This window comes from Primulina tabacum, chromosome 15 (assembly GCF_025594145.1).
Source record: "Primulina tabacum isolate GXHZ01 chromosome 15, ASM2559414v2, whole genome shotgun sequence".
Taxonomy (NCBI): domain Eukaryota; kingdom Viridiplantae; phylum Streptophyta; class Magnoliopsida; order Lamiales; family Gesneriaceae; genus Primulina; species Primulina tabacum.
The window spans coordinates 27,884,554-27,904,462 of record NC_134564.1 but is presented as its reverse complement, the minus strand read 5'-3'; the positions used below and the strand labels follow the sequence as shown (position 1 = coordinate 27,904,462).

Here is a 19,909-nt window from a genome sequence, read left to right as displayed (position 1 = left end):
AGTGCAGCCCCATTCCTCTGAGCCAAATTTAACGTAGAGGTCCTTTTTAAAAAAAAAATTATTTTTATTATAAATATTTGTGTTAAAAATTATAAATATTATTTTAATAAATAGTATAATATCTATTTTATTATTTTAATCATTAGATATTTAATCATAAAAATATAAAAATAATAATTATTGATTTTTAAAATATTTATTTATTTATATTAATTATTAATAATCGAGGACTAATTTGATTTAATGAGTTATAATTAATATAATTTAATATAAATGTAAAAAAATAATATAAAAATACAATTCATAAACAGATTGAAAAAGATAATTGAAATACAAATGCAACTCGAAACATATAATTCAAATACAAATGCAAATAAAAAGATAATAATCGAAATAAAAATATATTTAGAAGATAGACAAACTAGATAATCAATAATCTGGTAAATTTGATCCGGATCCTCCAAAATCACCCAAATATTTTCCAAACGTGTCAACATCTTGTTGTTCGTGTCTTTCTCTTTTTTGCATTATTTTTGCTCGTTCAATTCGAACTATTTCACGCATTTATGGATCGTCAATTATGCTTAAATCCATGTACAAAACTCTATTATCCTCTTGAAGGGCAGCCAATGTCATTTCTTGTTGCTGAGTTTCAATTTTATTTTGTTGATTTTCCAATTTGAATTCATCATTTTGCTATTTTAGCATTTGAATAACATAACGTGTTGAAGTTCACTAGAGTCCTTTTCTAATATATTCATAAGATTGTGATGTCCTTGTTTCATCGTAGATAATAATTCTGAAATGTTGTCGTCTTTTTTTCTCTCTTTGATTTAGTTTTTTTTTAAACTCCAATAGGTCGCTCGGATTAAGTGACACCTGCATTTTCATCACTGTTTAAATTAATTGAATATGAATGCAATCCAGGAAAACCTGATATTGGAGTCTCTCGTGTCTGAGTTTCTGACTGTGACGAATCCAATTTTGTGACATGAATTTTAGGTACTGGACTCGATGGATTGATGTAACTGGAGAATTTTTCACTATCTTTCATAATAGGTCACACATTATCAAATTTGAATTCTTTACTATAATTAGAATCTTGCATGAACAGATCTTTTGTTCGATTGAACTGCACAAAAATACACGACTCGTATAAGAGTTTAAACTAGTAAAGAAAATAATCTATATAAAAAATACTTACAATATCCTCTTCAGATGCACCAATGGATTTGAGAGTTTCAATTTGGCGAATGCATCCTCTTGATCTTCCAATGCGACGGAGCACAACTTTCATGCGACACTGCAGTGATCTTTTGTTACGTAATTGTAGAGAGTTTGGTTTGGTGATGTTGTAAGCTTCTTCGACACGAGTCCAAAACTGGTCTTTGGATTGGTTGATACCTATGATATGATTTTTGTGTTATGTCAAGATATACATGATATATAATCATGTCTTCTTCAACGCTGTAAGAAGTAGTTCTAGCATTGGATGTCATTAGCTTACTTGGAAAATGATAATAAGATTGAGATTGTATGTGTAATGATTTTATGATCCGGATATAATTTATGTATACTGAAAAGACGATAAGATTGTAATCTCATCGAAGGTTCAAGATTACATGTAATTTGATCTAACACTCCTTTTATAGACATGATTGGAATCTAATCAAACTGTCATGATCTAGATAGTAAATCTAATTCTACGGTCCTGATGTAGATATGAATGTAATCCTTCCAATGGATATGATCTAAATAGGAAATCTAATCAAACGGTGCTCATGTAGATCGGAATGTAATCAACCCAACAATAATAATCTAGATAGGAAATCTAATCCAACGCTCCTGATGTAGATAGGAATGTAATACATCTAAATGTCACATCCTTAACAACTATTATATAATGTGATCGAATTATCATATTTTCCCACACCATACATTTTACATTCTCACTATCTTGAAAATGAATTCTCATTTTTAATCTCATGTATTGTCTTCTAGCTCATTTTCATTATTGTAAAATGAAGATGAAACACAAAACGATTGTATGAATATTGTTGAGCATTTTTAAAACAAAAGAAAACAATTTTAAATGTTATAGCTCAAGAGCAAGAGTTGGTTGTTGCGTACAACGTCCAACAAGAGCAAGTAACACACAAAGGTTCAATTATAGGTCACGTAGTCATCCATCATGATCGGGAAATCGTCGATCGTAATTTGTTCAATGATTACTTTGCTGAGAATCCAACATATAATGAAGCAATGTTTCGAAGACGATTTCGAATGTCCCGAAATTCGTTCCTTTGTATCGTTGATGCGATAAAGAATCACAATGCTTATTTCACACAACGAAATGATGGTGTGGGGCGGCTTGGTCTATCGACAATTCAAAAAATGACAGCCGCGTTGCGAATTCTAGCATATGCTTTATCTGCGGATGCTATTGATGAATATATCAAAATTGGAGAATCTACTGCAATTGAGTGTATGCAACGGTTTTGTCGGGCTATAGTGGAAGTTTTTGCGGAACAATACTCGAGATCACCTACATTCAATGATGTTGCCAGACTACTGTATATTGGTAAACAACAAGGATTCTCGGGGATATTGAGAAGTCTCGACTGTATGCAGTGGAAGTGGAAAAATTGTCCCACGGCTTGGGCGGATCAATATGCAGGTCGTAGTGGTTCTCCAACAATCATTTTATAAGCAATAATTGATTACGATATTTGGATATGACGTGCATATTTTGGTATGTCCGGATCCAATAATTACATAAATGTTTTGGAGGCGTCCGATCTATTCTCCAATCTTGCACAAGATATTGCTTCTAGTGCTCATTATAGAATTGGACAAAAAGAATATGTTGTGTGATATTATTTAGATGATGGTATTTATCCGAAATGGTCAACTATTGTGCAAAGTATTCATGATCCAAGGGGTCCGAAAAAGAAATATTTTGCAATGAAACAAGCATCTTGTAGAAAAGACGTGGAACACACATTTGGTGTTCTTCAATCACGATTTGCAATTATGACATATCCAGCACATGGTTGGAAGAAACATCATTTACATGACAATGAAATCATGTATCATAATACACAATATGATTATCGAAGATGAACGTGACCTATGTGCACCCATTCAAGATGCGAGAGAAGAACCAACTCCGGACGTAGAAATGACTGTTGATGAGTATATCAAATTTCAAGAATTTCCCAGTCGATATAAAAGAATAAAAGACAGATATGCTCACTTTGCATTACGAAATACTTTAATTGATCATTTGTGGGATGAATATAGTCATTCAAATGTTTGAAGTTGTATTCTTATTGTATTTGAAATTGTATATGTATTATGTTTGAATTTGTATTCATATTTTTCAATTTAAATATTTTTCATATATTAATTCATATATATAATTTAATTTATATTATTTAAATTTAATTTAAATTTATTAATATAATTTAATTTAAATTTATTAATAATAAAACAATAATTAATAAAACAATAATCATAATTAAAAATATTTAATATAATAATTAATATTATAAAATAAAAGGAATATTTTGAGAATATTTTTTTTGGCATAAGATTTGAAGTAAATGGGTTGGAGATGTATGTTGTATTTGATACAAAATCATATTATTTTTATATAAAATTTACGATAAAATAGATTTTATGATCGAAGATAGTATAGATATCCTAATTGTTATGCTTCCATCCTAGGCATCGTTTGTTAGGATTGATTATTGTAGGATTAAGGAAGGACTAATATATTATCCTATGTTTTTTTAGTTCACAATTGATAACTCCAAGCCCGTGATAGAGACACTGTACTGGCATGAAAAGAAAAGACATTAGTCCCAATTTTTTGGTGGTATACACAATCCTGAAATGAACAGGAGTACATATTTATCCGACCCCTACCCAATTTACCATTTAACTCACCAACCAAAAACACCAAATTCTTCTCATCACTCTTTAATGGCGTCCTTTCTTATTTCTTCAGGCTTCGAAACTGTTGAAGGGTGAAGTACTTCTCTGTCTTCTGTAGCCGTTTTGTAAGCATCCGTGTGTGTAGGTAAATGTTGTATGTGTTTTTTTGGGCGAAGACTTCATTTTTCCGCTTCTTATTTGTGAAATGATAATGATTACTGCTTATTTTTCGTTTAATTTTGTTCTATCTCCGACCGTATGGAAGCTTCTGCTATGCTACGGAAGTGAGGTTGGGTTAGTTGTGAATTTCCCCCAGAAGTTTTGAAGCTACGTTTTCGGCATTTCTTTACGAGAGTGGAAGAAAGTAATTTCCTTTCTTTTCTGTAGTAATCTCAACGTAAATGATAGTTCGTAAGTCTACTTTTTGTAAGTAGAATTTTATTTTGAAATTTTCATTTCTTTACCGAAAATGTATGGAATTTTTGCTAACTGAAAATTGAAATACAATTTTGCATTGTCTATTTTGGTTAACATCCATGTCCTTTAATAGCGTATCCCTTAAATCACATTTGTCAGTTTACGATGTTCCTGGCATTTGTTTGTTAATCACACATAAATTTCCAGTTTTCTGTTGAGTTTACTGACAACATGGAGCACTGTAGTAAACTTGTAATCTTTCTGCTGATCTACCATATGTTCTGTCGCTCTTTTGTGATGTTATGTCTCCTAATACGAGATCATACACGAATGGTCTCAATCACCCGTCGTGTCCGTCGAAGACAAGCTGCTTCTTACAGCATGATCGAAAGGGTCAATGCTCAATTGAGCAATTTGCATAGGATTATTGAAGTCGGAGATATCCAATGTGTGACAAATTTGAGGATGAATCAAAGTGCGTTTGCACGACTCTGTTATTTGTTAACAAACGTAGGCGGGTTAGCTGGCTCAAGATACGTACGAGTCGAAGAGAAAGTGGCCATGTTCTTGTCTATATTGGCGCATCATAAAAAGAATCGTGTAGCTGGCATGATTACATACGTAGTGGACAGACAGTTAGTGCTCATTTTCATGATGTTCTTAAATCGTTGCTAAAGTTACATCCACTACTCCTTGTGAAGCTGTCTCCTGTCGATGAAGATTGTAGAAATGAAACATGGAGGTGTTTTAAGGTAATACCTCATTTGGATCGTTATTTGTCGAAGTCTTGTTTCTTTACTATGTGGTTCGATGATATAAAGGTTATTTACACATTGCTTGCAGGGTTGCCTCGGCGCATTGGATGGAGCCCATATCGGTGTACATGTCCCTTGCCGAGATAAAGCAAGATACAGAAATCGAAAAGGTATTATTGCGGTCAATGTGTTGGCTGTATGTGACCGCAATATGAATTTCATATACGCTCTGACGGGCTGGGAGGGATCCGCGGCAGATGCTCGAGTTTTACGAGATGCGCTAAGCCGGGATGATTCATTGAGAATTCCACGAGGTTTTTTCTATATTTCTGAACATTCGTTTTCTTTGTTCGTTTTGTAGCAAGATTTCCAACCAATGAGTTGGTTACAAAGATTTTTCAAAATCATAATTATTACTGTTATCAAAATGCAGGTTGTTATTATCTATGTGATAATGGATATGCAAATGTTGAGGGTTTCTTGTGTAATGCCCGAGATTGTAGGTTGGTTAAATGAAATTATGAAGTGTTGTATAGAAGGGAGACCACACCCGCACCCTAGCTTCTACTGCACCCACGGTGTAGTGGCAGTAAGTTAGATTCCGAAATGCAAGACCCACCGCACCCGCACTGCAATCTGTACCGCACCTGCGGTGGTTGGGCAGTAGAGTCATTGATGCTACAGTAGGGCCAACGCACCCGCGGTACAAAATAGAGCGCACCCGCGGTCGCTTATTATGGAAAATTGGATGGGATGCCGTGAGCTTAGCGCACCCGCGGTGAAAAACCAGCGCACCTGCAATGCGACGTGCAGAATGAGAATTAAGCCACATATCTTCCTCATGCATATATGTATTCTCCTTCATTCTTCATTGTTTCAACACCAGACCACCGAGAAGAATTTCAGAAAGTCTTCAAGTTCTTCATAGCTTTGAATTGGGATTACTCAAGATTTAGACACTAGATTTTCATTCCGATTTCGGGTTTATGCTCCTTTCATCTAGGGCTACGAAAGGTGTAAGTTTCAATACTTTCTTTCATGTTTTGAAGTTGAGAGATTGGAGAAATTTTGATATGATTGAGATTATGTGTTCTTATGAGTATTGTGAATGTATATTTGAAACTGGATCGAAGAAATGATATCGTATGCGAATACTACGATTTTGCAGCATATGTGTGTATGAAATTATACAGAGTTTGAGTCTTGTGGATTGATGTTGATGAGAATTATGAGTATTGATATTTGAGTTGATTGGTATCGAGAAACTATGCCGTTATGCCGTCAAAATATATCGATATTGAATATTGATACGTACATGTATTGAATTGAGTTGAAGATTGATAGAATGCATCTCAACATTGTCATTTCAGATTAGTCTTGACAAGCTTCAACATAGAGACTATGACTACAACAAAGACTGTACAACGAAAGGTATAATTCGATGTCGATTCGGGAAGAATAACTCGAATCAGATTCGGTTTGAGTTTCCCAAAATCACATACTTGTTATGTTTGTATTTTATATTGATTTATATACATGTACTGAGATAGGAGAGTCATTGGAAGATATGCCAAGTTTCTAGACGTTTGGTGGTATCGAGGCACAAGAGAAGATCGACTCCGATTGTAGATATTAGATACAGACAGGACCGAAGTCTAGGAATAAGACGTACCGCCACCACGATTGGGAGAGTAGGTGGGAGACTTGTTACGTCTTATTCACACCGGGATCCCTAGACTTAGATATGAGTCGAGTTAAAGAGTAAGAGTCGAATTGTTTTATCTGTATTCACTAATGTGTCATAATTACTGAATTATGTGTTATGATTTTGTATGAAATTGCATGACATGCATGTATACATGTTTTATACTGGGATTCGTTCTCACCAGAGTATCCGGCTGTTGTTGTGTCTGTATGTGTGCATGACAACAAATGGGACAGGATCAGGGTCGAGACAAAGATGAGAGATTGAGATAGCGTGGAGATTTCGGGCGTAGCAGATGAGTTAGGAGTGTTTACATTTGATATGTAATGTGTTCTAAACACTAGTTTGTATAATGATGTAAGGAAACAAGACATGTACTTGCTTTTGTTGAAATAAAATAAAGATGTTGCTTGTATATGAATTATATACAATTGTTTTGATATTAAAAGCAAAATTTTGACCCACATTTTCTAGCAAAGATCCAATTAATCCCAAAGATAATTGAGTTAGAGTCCGGGTCCCCACATCTTGACTCCGTATCGCCGTGTTAGGTATCATCGTGATGCTTGGGGCAATCGTGCCTGCGGGCCACAAGATTACAAGGAGTTGTTCAATTGGAGACACTCTCAAGCTCGGAACGTAATTGAAAGAGCATTTAGTTTGTTGAAAAAAAGATGGGCAATCCTTCGAAATCCTTCGTTTTACCCACTAAAAGTTCAGAACCATATAATTTTGGCTTGCATTCTATTACACAATTTCATACGAGCTCAAATGGATGAAGATCCAATGGACAATGTAGAAGAGTATGTTGGGAGCCCGGTTAATGACACACAATATGCTTACATTAATAGTTTGGAGTCTTTAATTTGGTGGGATGCTTGGAGAGACGAGTTTGCAATGTCGATGTAGAACATGAACAATTAACTCGCTTGTATTTCATTTGAGTTAATCAAGACTGTACTTTCAATTTCTTTGTATTGATTTTGTTATGTTAAAAGTTACAAGGTTCTGACATTATTCACTTTTGTGCATGTAATGTTTGCTTTTATGAAATTGTTCACTCCAGTTTTGCCACCATAGTTTGCTTCATATTTCCGTATGTCTTTACTTCGTCACGCAGTATGACACAGTTGAAGTATGTTGTTTTTTGTACGGAGGCAGAGAAACAACTCAAACCACTGTATATGGATAGTGGAGCATTGTTCGCAAGCGTTGTCGATAGGAGCAACAAACAAGACAAGACACGACGTAGTTGGAATGCTCGAGAAGAAGAAGTTCTAATCCAAGCACTGAAAGATGTTATAACGAAGGGATGGAAAAGTGAGAATTGATTTAAGGCTGGATATTTAAATTTGTTGGAGAATGCAATGCGGGAATCTATCCTCGGGAATAGCTTACGTGGAAATCCACATATCAATTCGAAGATCCACGTGTGGAAGAAAACATATAGTGCTTTAGTTACCTTACTAAGCAAAAGTGGTGTGGGTTGGAATGATTCCAATAACACAACTGATGTCACGGACGAGACATGGGAGGCAATCATGAAGGTATTGTTTAGAGAGTTTAGTTAATATTGATTACATAGTTGAGTTTTCTTGTTTAATTCTTGTTTTTGTCGTAGACCGACCCAACGTTACGTTCAATGAGACAAAAGCAGTGGACACATTACAATGACTGGTGTGAGATATTTGGAAATGATCGTGCTACAGGTGAGCGAGCAACCAATTTCGAGAATGCACTTCATGAGGTCCTCAACATAGATAATGAACTACCTACTGCTGCGTGGCTTGCCGACACACCTGAATTTAACACACTTGACGACGCAGGAGACTCTAAATCTGATACGAATACGCCATCATCAAAACCTAAGAAATGTGTAACTTCGAAGACTAAGAAAAAGAAGAAAGCTACTGACGACGAACAGACCATAGTTGAAGCCATCAAAAACCTTGCCGACTTAACGAGAACCACAATGACAGATTTGATCAAAAAACTTGATTTAGAGGACAAGCTTTCAGATGCACAAGATGAGGTGTTGAGTGCGTTGGACGGGATGACTCATCTTTCAGAGGACGAGCAAGTGCTTGCTGCTAAGTTGTTGTTTTAACAACCACGACTTGGCTTTGTTTCAATGATTAGGTCATCATGGCAAGATTTGTTTGGTGAATAGGCTTTTGGCCGGACAATAATGGGTGAAGAAGATGTGTTTTTTGCGAAGATGAATCATTGTGAATCGTACATGTAACACCTCTATGCCTTTAGTCTTTATCAAGGGCATTGAACGAGATCTTGTTTTGGGTATGTGTTTTGTTCAAACTTAGTATATGTAATGGGTGAGTACATTTAAGTATTGTAAAAAGTTGTATCTGTAGTTGAACGTTCTCACACATGTTATGCAGTTGTGGTCACTTTTGTTCATCAGATTGGTACGTAATGAAATTGTGATAGCTTTTTATTATCCTCAACATTAATGCAACCGTGGACACAACATAGAATGAAGAATAATGCAATGGTTCAATGTGGATTGTGCGATTACGACGTTAAGGAGAGAAAATGAACAACAAGCGCACAAAAGAAATTAAATGAATTTTTAGGCTAATAACGATCCTTTCTGATTAATTTTCAACTTTCATTCACAAAATATTGGTACAAAGTTTGATCTTCCCCACCGTTGGAGACAGTACTACCAACGTGCCTAGTCTACTAACATGGTGTCAAAAGGGTTAGTACTATATAATGGATTCAATAGAGTGGGGAAAGAACGAAACTTTTTCTACTCTTAAACCTGCTACCCACTTGGCTCAGTGGTGAGGTCAATTACGAGGATGGCCGATTCGCCCGGGCCGGTCGATTTTATCTTGCAATGGTCATCTTTGTTACCACGATGAACTTGGACTTTGTCGGTGTCATCTTCTTTTTTACAGACCAGCTTTAGCTCCATTGTTGGGTGACATAACTTCATTCTCTTCCTCTTGTTGGGTAAATCAGAGGCAGGTTCAAGCATTTTAACACCCAGACATTTCGCTTCACACTTCTCACCTTTCTGATTCTTTTTGGTTTCATCGTCGGAACACAGATCAATCCCTTCAGAACCAAAGTTAAAAGTAACCGACATGTTTTGACAAGTGATCAGACATACAAAAGATTTTGGATGGTATGTACATACGTGCAACAGTTGCATGAGGTATTTGAAGGTAGACATTTAATGTACCATAAACTTACCCAACTGATTGTAGTAATTACTAGGCTTTCAACCTGTTCCCTCAATTTTACAGAAACGTAGGTCAACTCCAAAGAAGATATGCAAATCAGATTTTAATGAAGGGTCCCAGGGTGATAGATATTGGCCATAAATAGCTTGGTCAAAAATTTACATTTAATAATAATGTTTACAAACCAACCATAATCGTAGTTCTCGGTCAAAGTCTACATGCTGCTACACCTCTTGCCGCACAGGGGATTTAATACATACACTTTCACCACTACTTTGCAAAAAATAAAACGTAAAATAAATTAATATACTGCATTATCGAAGTTTCACAACAATTAAGTACAAAGTTGTAGGATATATTTCAATTAATCAACACGACAGGAACGGATTCATAGACATACAACTATGAAGGAAGGAATATAACACAAACTGAAGCTGATGTTCAGTGAAATGTTTGTAGAACCATAAACAAAGTACACACTGAAATCAAATCTCCTTACAACGTCAAAACACAACAGGAGAATGCATGACACACTTAAATATTATTTGTATACAAAATATGTAACTCACACATTGAAGAAAATAAGAAAATTTGTACCACACATACTTACGTGGAAATACTAAGAAAAAAGTAAACTTCCTAATCAGAAGTCATCTTTTACTCCTCCCTCAGTTCCATTTGCTCCAACAACATAGCTATCTCTTCGTAGTTCTTCTCCATTCTCTTCACTAGATTGTGATTTTCACGAGTTAACTCTGATATAGCCTTCACTAAATCACCTACTTTCTTACAAGCCTTACGTTCATTGTCACCAGTAGCATTCGGGTTTGAAGTGGACATATTAGGCTGCGAGCATGAAGTTTGAAAAGACTTTGTTCTCAAATAACTATCATATGCTTCCTCGGCCTCTTTCCTACTCTCGTACCCTTTGAAACAAGCCCCATGAAATCTATAAACTTCGGAGTTTGCTTCAGACCACTTGTCATATACACCAGTTTTTCTTCCAACAAAAACAACATAGGTTTTAGGCTGCATTCAAAGATGTTTCAGCACAAACCCGGGTACAAGTTTATTAAATATATACGTACAACGAATTCGTTTGAACAAATCAACAATAATTAACTACACAAAACCACAAACTATTATACAGAACATTTAATGGAGTCCAAACAATCCGTTGGACTGGTAATATGTTCAGATTAACATAGAGAAGATAATAGAATTAGAAGACATCCTCATCTCTTCGATTAACTATGTTTTACAAGTAGCTGATAATCTTCACGGACGTTGGTATGCAATCCGGACAACACGTTCACAACCTTCGAATGCCCGATGAACGAACACAAACAATACGATGCACGGCAAGGACTCCGTTACACAACAAAAAATAACCTAAAATCGTATGAGACCTATAATTGGTGGAAGAAAAATGAAATACAGGTATGCACAAAACATTTCAGCAGTTAGTCTGCAAGAAATTCACCTTCTCAGTCGTCCTCCGTCCAACCAACTTTGCGAAGCAACGATGATGAAATCATAAATCGGAATGAGATTCCCCCAAAGACAGAGGACGAAAAGGTTAGGCTTTGGGTTGAGGAAGAAAATCTCGTGGGTCAAATTTGTACCCAACTATTTACAAAATTTACTACTATTTTAATGCCTACACTCCTATTTATTTTTACTACATATATCTTTGTTATTTTTATTATATCGATATTGTAAATTTAAATATTTAATTATCTAATTATTTTAAGAATAGATATTTAAATATCAATGAGGACATTTAGATCACTATATTAAAATTTAAAAAATAATTCATCATTTTAAAATCTTATCGATCATAAAGTTATTTATCCGACCATAATATCAATTCATCTATCTCATTTTTTACTACTAATTTACTTATACCATCACTCTTGTCGAACGCAGTACAAATCAGTTGCAAGTTACCAAGTTGCAAGTGAAGCTGAAAATTAGGGTTTCGAAAGAAATCTGAGTTTGGTCTTCCCAAATGCACTGATACACATGACGCTCTATCGCTTAACGAAATCATAAAAAAATTCATATGCTGCGGCAATTTTATTTCCGGTCGAAATTCTCAATTAATTTTGTGCCGCAGTTCCGTTATTTTAGTTCCGTTGCGTAGTTCCGATATCAGCTGATCGGCTAAGGTATTTATTGCTTGAAGTTTTTCTATTTATACCAAAAAATCTGTGATTAGAATTTATGGTAAAACATCAAACAGGTTTGAGAAACTGGAGCTAGGGTTTGCGCTGGCTGAGGAATTACGTTATATCTGTTGGTAAAGTGAAGATTTGAGGGAGCTGGAAAGATTGACATAGGAGATACTAGGAGAGAGACGCTGCTCTGGGTTTGTCGTGTTTGAAGAGAACAACAAAAATGGATTTTGCAGAGCAAGCAATGAACTTGTTCGGAGAATCTTCAGATGAAGAAGGGAATAACAATGACTCGAATCACAATGAAGAAGAACAAGATGATAGAGGGCAGCAACAAAAGCAAAGCTCTTCCTCATCATCTGCTCACTCTTCCTCCTCATCATCGGGGCGTTCTTCATCTGCGTCTTCCTCAGCGTCATCATCGTCCTCAAGTCAGAGCAGCAGCAGCAACAGTGATGGAGAAGAACAAGGACAAGATAGTCATGATGCAGGGGAAGTGGGATTTACTTCTTACAATAATTACAATAATGATAGTAACAATCATTACTATGGTAAAGGGGTCGATGAAGTTGAGGAGGAGAGTAAGGATCTTTTTGGCGATGACAATGAGGATTACGCTAAAACCCCCTCCAAAAGTCCTTACCCTGTTCCTGGTAATTTGCTTAAAATAGATTCTTTTGTTTCTTGATCTTCAATTTTTGTTCAGGCTTTTGAAATTTGTAGTGTAATCTTTCTAAATTGGCTGATGATTTTAATTGTTAATCCGGTTTTGAGCTGTCATGGGTTTTGAGTATTTTTTGGACTGTTTTATTTGGATTTCCTACGTATTAAGGGATATTCCATTTCGTATACCTTTTTGGTTTCTGCCAGCGTATTTCATTTTCTTTTCTAATTTTGCTACGTTTTGAGGATATCAGTATCCCCAACCAAATTGTTATATCAATTTTAGAACTTGGAAATTTTTGAAGTGTGTGATCTGCTTTTTTGTTTTTGTTTCTCATAAGCAAGAGTTGTTGGGGGTATCTGTATCAATCGAAGTACATACTACTATGTAAGTCTTTTTAAAGACACAGCTTTGCACATAACATAGAAGGGAAAATAATCATAGTGTTATGATCTGTTAACTTGAAAATAAAGATACATGGAAATAATAGGAAATTATTTCTGAATTTATTCTTGTTGATTTTATTAGTTAGCGATTGAAGACTGATTTTTGACCAGTGACTTAGAAAAATCTGGAACTATTTTTATACTTTTTGGTTCCTTTGGCTACTATTCAAATGGTTTTTATCTCAAAACAGTGTCTTTGAACTTACATTGATGTCCAGAGAAAATACCAAATGAGAAGTGATTCTAATAGGTTAAATTATATGCGAGTACACTATTCTGTTGTAGATTTGAGCAGGCTGTCTACAATGGTTTATATGGAATATTTGTCGTTTTTTTTAAATTTATTTTCTCATTCTTGTCTTGTGTACTCAGTCTTACCTGCCATACGTAATACAAACAATCACACAAGAGGTGGTTTTGGGCGTGGCCGTTGGCAAAATGATAGAGGGATTCTTCCCCGACCTGGACCTTATCCACAAAGGACAAAATTATGGTCATGGTCCCAATTTCTTTAACCCCCCTCGTGATGAACGCTTTGTCTCTGAGTTGAAATTTTCAAAGAGTGAAGAAACCTTGGCCAGAAAATGCATTGCCTTTCAGGAGGTAATGGTTAACTAATATCTTTAGAGCTGCCAAAGTCTCACGAATACAAAGCACCCTTGTATTGTTTTTAGATAACTCCTTGTAGTTTTGAGTAAATTTCATGCTGTAGTATTTCATATATTTGTGAAGATGCATGCGTTGTTCATCTTATGTTCCTCGTGAGGAGCATATTGTTTTTGTTGGTATTGGCTGACATTCTGGTGGTTGGATCAATAGAGTGCTGCCACTATTTTATGACTTTACCTAGCTCACTCAATTGTCTAATCATTGGTAAAATCCTGTTAGACATAGACATCTTTGGTGAAGTCAGTTTAGGCTGCAAGATCCCGAAACACTCCACTGCTTGAAGAAATTCTACATTTTCATTCTTGATTAAGTTCCACATTTTCAGCATGACATTTACCCCTCAATTGTCTAAAAGCACATCCATAGAAGAACATATAACTTAATTTTACCATCATCCTCGATGTTATTCTCTCTATTTTTGATCCTCTTGAAAAGGTAAGAGTGTGGAAGGCATGGACTGAGCATTGAATCATGCACGTGTTGTGGTAAATGAAGTTTGATTTTTTGTTTCTGATCCATTCTCATTGATGTGTATTTTAACAAGTAGCCATGTGAACTTGCTTGCTATAGCCGTGTTGAAGGTGGAGATGTCTACTTTGACGATCGCAGTTTGGTGAGCCTTTATTTCCTTTTCCTTAGAGTACCCTTACCTTTTTGGATTATCTCCTTCTGATCTATCTTACTATATCTCATTGCCAGAGGTTGTTTAAGCGGCTTATCACTGAAGATATTGGAACTGACCTCAACGATGGTTTTGATACATTCATTGAGAAGCAAGGTATGGTGCATCTTACATCCGCGCAAGGTTCTAAAATTCGCTAGGCGCTAGTCAGGCGCCTAGTCTCCACCTAGGCTCTAGGCGCTGGTCTGGCGCCGACGATATCAAGAGACTTGTAATGGTTCTTGGAATAAATTTCAACCCAAACTTTGTTAAAATTCAATTGACACCTGATTCATTCCTCCTACTTCTTCTGCTGAAGACGGGTTAAGATAATAGAGAATGCGAGATAAATCAAAATAGAGAAAAAAATTACATTTAGGCCTCTTCGATTATCTTATGTGTGCAAAAGTAAACAGACAAAGAAGACGAGAGTTGTGTGTTAGGACAAGCACAAACCAACAAATCGTGGTTATAATTGGCTTGTGATGTTTTGGTTTAATTGGACTTTTTCAAAAATAAAAAGCCCAAAAATAATTCCCAAAAAAACTCTAAATGCCTAGGCCTACCTAGGCTCGCCTAGACCAAGGGCACCTGGGCTGGCCGCCAGCAACTTTCCGGTGCGGGCTGGCGAGCGGCCGCCTAGCCCGAGTTTTAGAACACCGTATCCACGATTTTTTGTTAATTTGAATTGAGTTTATGAATATCAAATGTGGTGTGCCGTGAATTATTTGCTTGCTTGCCAGATTTGGGTTCTCGAGGATTTGGAGACCTTCTTGCTTGCATAAGAAATAAAAGCATATCCCTTCATAACATGCACTTCGTGGTAAGATTATGCTCATAATCTGCTTTATTGTGCTCAAGAATATGTTTCTACACAGTTAATAACTTTTTTTCCCACTTCTGTTGTAGACATATCGAAATAACCTCAACAAGGTATCTGATTCTCTGGTTGTTCGTATGATGGATGCCGTTTTTATTGAGATTATGTTTCAATGTTTACGCATCAAGTGAATAAAAGATATAATTATATTATCCACGATCATATTCTGGTAATCTTTCAATATATCGTTTCTAGATACTGGCTACTGCTTATATCAGACACGAGCCTTGGGAAATGGGAGTGCATAAGAGAAAAGGAGTCGTCTATCTTGATGTACATAAATTACCAGAAAGGCCGCAAAGTGAACTGGACCGTCGGAGGTACAAGAATATATTTATGAATATATTCTAAATGCCTTCTACTTTGGGGCTTGATCCTTTTTCTATCTGGCATGGGGAATGGAAAAAGTGGCTCAGAATTTGCATATGGTCTGGTTGTTTACGTAATTCTGGATTATTTGCTTCGTAGTTTGATACATGATCATTCAGCTATGATCTTGTTTTATTGTTGTCGGGCGGTGGCGATGTTTTAAAGGTTATATAAATTCAAGGTTGTCTGTGTGGTTAATATTATGTTCTTTAAGCCTCTTCCTACGACCATGTCCTCCTGTATAAATTGCGAACATGTTTTTGTTTCTCATCCCCTATGTCCCAAGTCCCAACTAAATAAAATGTCTTCTGCCCAAACATAATATAAACACATTAGTACTCCATGTTACACACATATTTTACGCTCTCTTTGTCAGATAAAGAACACCCATATCACTTTTTCCCAGATAAGTTTCTGAAAAATTGCCCCTAGATGCATAGGCCTGTACCTTTTACATAAAAACAAACATGTTTTTGCTTCTCACCCCTTAGGTCCCAACTGAATAAAATGTCTTCTGCCCAAATATAATACAAACACATCAGTACTTCATATTACACATATTTTACTCTCACTTTTTGTCAGATAAAGAACACCCTTATCACATGCATCGACTTGTACCTTTTACATAAAAACGCTGACTTAAATTTGAAGTTGGCATTGACCAATTATTTTTTCTTTCACTAAGCTGAAAAGTAAAAAATTTGGGTTCAAAAGCAATGTTCTTGATAAGGTCATTGGTGCCGTGGTTCTTAATCAGCATTCTCAATAGGAAATGCTATTAGGATGAATGACTGGATTTACGCGTATATCAAATGGAAACAAGTAACTGTAGTTTTATTTCCACGTGAACTCTTAATGTGTCGTAAAAAATTATTGTAAAAATTGAGTATTTTAGTTGTGCACTTTTGTCTCTGTCCCTTTTATGTTGTATAGTTATATCAGTGTCTAAGTTCATTTCCATTATCTTTGATCACTTTTTTCTAATGACAGATGTTATTGGGGGTATTGTTTTGAGACTCTTGCGACTGAGGATCCGAGAAGAGCTGATGGTGATGGGATTCAGCACGTCGACAGTAATGTCGAATACTGCTCTGTGATTAAAACCAAATTAGGAGCACATCGAATATTGATGGGTGCCGAAATGGACTGTTGCGATTCAACTGACGAGGGTAGAAGATTTTATGTTGAACTAAAAACAAGTCGTGAGGTTGGCATGCCTGTTAAATTATTTTGTACTCTCTTCTTTATCAACCCAATTTGGAATTTTAAACGCTTTTTGTGCTTATACAGTTGGATTATCATACCGAGGAAAGATACGAGAGGGAGAAATTGCTCAAGTTCTGGGTAATTTTCAGTGCAAAGTTTCCTTTGGATACCTGTCTACATGCATTAAGAAAGACTGGATAATTATTTGTCTCATACTTTTTATTTCTGTTTCTGGTTTCCTCCATATTGTTGATTGCACATTCATGAATTCTTGTATCTTTACGTTGCTTTGAATAACCCAGGTTAGACCTGAAAATATTTACTTATTTGATGGAGTTTGAGGTAAATTTTTCTGTCCAAATATTATTTGGTTTTAGAACCACGTTTTTTTGCTGGAATTTGAGAAAGGGGAACCCCAGTTTTGAATCAAAGGAAGCTAAAAGCGTGAGACTCCTTGTTATTTTGAAAGGGAACTATTATCCTAGATTGTGAGTTGTTTCTGAAACTGAACCACGTGTATGCTTTGTCCGAGTTTGTATCAACCCGAGTCAGTCTTTAAGATGACAATTCGAGTTTTCACATGTGACGTTTTTTTTTATATCAATATAGAAGTTTTCTTTTTTCAAATTATAGTGAGCAGTTGAAAATGAATTTTCCTGAAGTTCACATTTTATCTCCAAGATTTTGTGCAGCGTAGGCCTTTCAGTACTCTGTAAGATCGCACAAGAAATATGGTGATGGAATTTGTTGATAGTGATCTTGTGCTAGGTAAATTAAGATTGTCGTCCTACCTTTGAGAGGAAACAAAATATCAACATATAAAGATATGTTTTTTTAGCTCTGTTGTGTGACTGACCGTTATACTTTTAGAATACATGAAGAACAATGCCTTACTTGAAATCAGTCTTGTGAGCCTTGCAAGTTTCCCTGTTTGCTGTTATGATCATTTTTCATTTTCTGACTCGTTCTTGTTGAGTTTTACTCTGGGTGAAAATGGTGTGCATTGTATTCTGAAATTCAAGTCACTCGTTACCTGTTATAAATTGTAACATTGCTAGTTGGGATGCAGATTCAGTCTTTCCTTGCCGGTGTACCATATATTGTGATTGGATTCAGGTATAATCTCTGGCTTATTCATTTTAGCTCTTATTCGTTTTAGCTTTCACTATCTGATAAACTGAACACTTCTCGATTTTCCTTTTACCTTGGTTTAATCATACATTTGGTTTGGCGCCTTTTATACAGGGATGATGGTGGGCGACTTGTTCGTACGGAACGACTAAGAACCAAAGATATAACACAGAGAGTAAAGATGAAAAACTACTGGCAGGTACTTTGACAACTCCATTTATTAACTTGGTTATAATTTTTAAAAATAAATATATTTATTTTAAACAATATAACGTAAAATGGTGCTCCTCATGGGAGCTATATATAAAATGGTGTTTCACGCCATTTCAGTGCAGCATTTGACATGGTCTTGTTGAAGATTTTATTTAATTAATTAATGGAAATGCTATTTAGTTTGATCAACAGGGAATGCATAAAACCAGCTTTAATTTGATTGGTTATTTAGAGCCCTCATTTTGATTGCAGGGAGGCGTTTGTCTGGCGTTTGCTGATGAGGTGTTATGCTGGCTTTATGGAACAGTTAAAGAAAGTAAGAAACTGATGGAATTTGGCAAATCGAAATTAGATAGAAAGGCTAACATTTTTTTTGTGTCTGCAGATGAAGACTACATATTGCAATTTGCTGCGCCTTTTACTCGGTTGGAGCTTCTTCAAGCTCAGTCTTGCCCAGATGTTATCCCCAACCATGTTGATCAGCTAGGACACACTCACTGAAACAATATTTATTCAGAAATCTGCAAATTTCGGGGTCGATAAAATTTCAATTCGAACTCGAGCCGCATACCCATTAAGTTAATACAGGGTAAATTTTCATGCATCAAACATGGAATGAAATAACAATATTACGCTTAGCTTTCTGGTTATCTTTTGTCTCACGTGTGCAGATGAATCACATCTCGAATTAGGGAGTGTTATTTGTGCTTCAAAAAGTTTTTATCTTTTTATTCTATTATTATTATTATTATTATTAACATTTAACAAAATTACCCTTTTAATTGGAATGAAATAACAATATTATTAATATATTTTTAAAAATATTATTCAATTTATCCTTGTTCATTGGTAAATTCGATTTTGTTTTTTGAAATAAGAAATAAAATTCATTAATCTGAAATGTTTATAACACTTACTGTGGAAAATGCAATTCTTGTATTTGACACTTGTTCCTTTTGGTACTTTATAATTTTTATACTTGAATGGGAGGTAAATATCAAATGTATAAAGTACAAAAGTGAGGTAAATAACCACTATATATTACTAAATAGCGTTTTAAAAAAGCATGAAAAAAGTGTTGAGTAAAAACGTTAAATTTTTGATTGATCATATGATTAAGCGTATTTAATGTGAAAACATAAAGAAATTCAATTTTTTTGGATAAAATTAATTATTTTTTAAATGTTTTATGTTAAATATTTAATATTTATGATATAATTTTTTATAAAAAAAAGCCAAATGCATTAAAATAAATTTTTTCAAAGCCTTCACTTCGCAACAGATGTCATTTGACCCAACAATGACCTATAAAAGTTTTATTCAACACAATTTGTTATCTTTATAATTATGTGTTTGATAAGTGATAACCTGAAAATTTGTAAATTTGGGCATTTATTTTTAAAAATTTTATGTCTAATTATTATTTAATTTATTAATTATTTGACATAATTAAAATTACAATCAA

The 19,909-nt window shown here is 35.1% G+C and overlaps 2 protein-coding genes across 2 annotated transcripts; both read left to right on the top strand.

Annotated features, from left to right (window-relative positions):
• The first annotated feature begins 8,043 nt into the window (after nucleotides 1-8,043).
• LOC142526029 (uncharacterized) lies at nucleotides 8,044-8,923 on the top strand. Its single transcript, XM_075630303.1, has 2 exons — nucleotides 8,044-8,363; nucleotides 8,438-8,923. The coding sequence occupies exons 1-2, from the start codon at nucleotides 8,184-8,186 to the stop codon at nucleotides 8,921-8,923; spliced, it is 666 nt and encodes a 221-aa protein (XP_075486418.1). The 5' UTR covers nucleotides 8,044-8,183.
• Nucleotides 8,924-11,956: 3,033 nt separating this feature from the next.
• Nucleotides 11,957-19,094, top strand: LOC142526462 (NAD-capped RNA hydrolase DXO1). Its single transcript, XM_075630880.1, is given in 15 exon segments — nucleotides 11,957-12,199; nucleotides 12,274-12,858; nucleotides 13,688-13,803; nucleotides 13,805-13,918; nucleotides 14,532-14,597; nucleotides 14,684-14,762; nucleotides 15,389-15,468; nucleotides 15,555-15,578; nucleotides 15,721-15,845; nucleotides 16,885-17,101; nucleotides 17,185-17,238; nucleotides 18,170-18,216; nucleotides 18,346-18,430; nucleotides 18,697-18,760; nucleotides 18,830-19,094. Coding segments are annotated over 14 exon segments (1,617 nt in total). The 5' UTR covers nucleotides 11,957-12,199; nucleotides 12,274-12,428; the 3' UTR covers nucleotides 18,946-19,094.
• The last annotated feature ends 815 nt before the right edge of the window (nucleotides 19,095-19,909 follow it).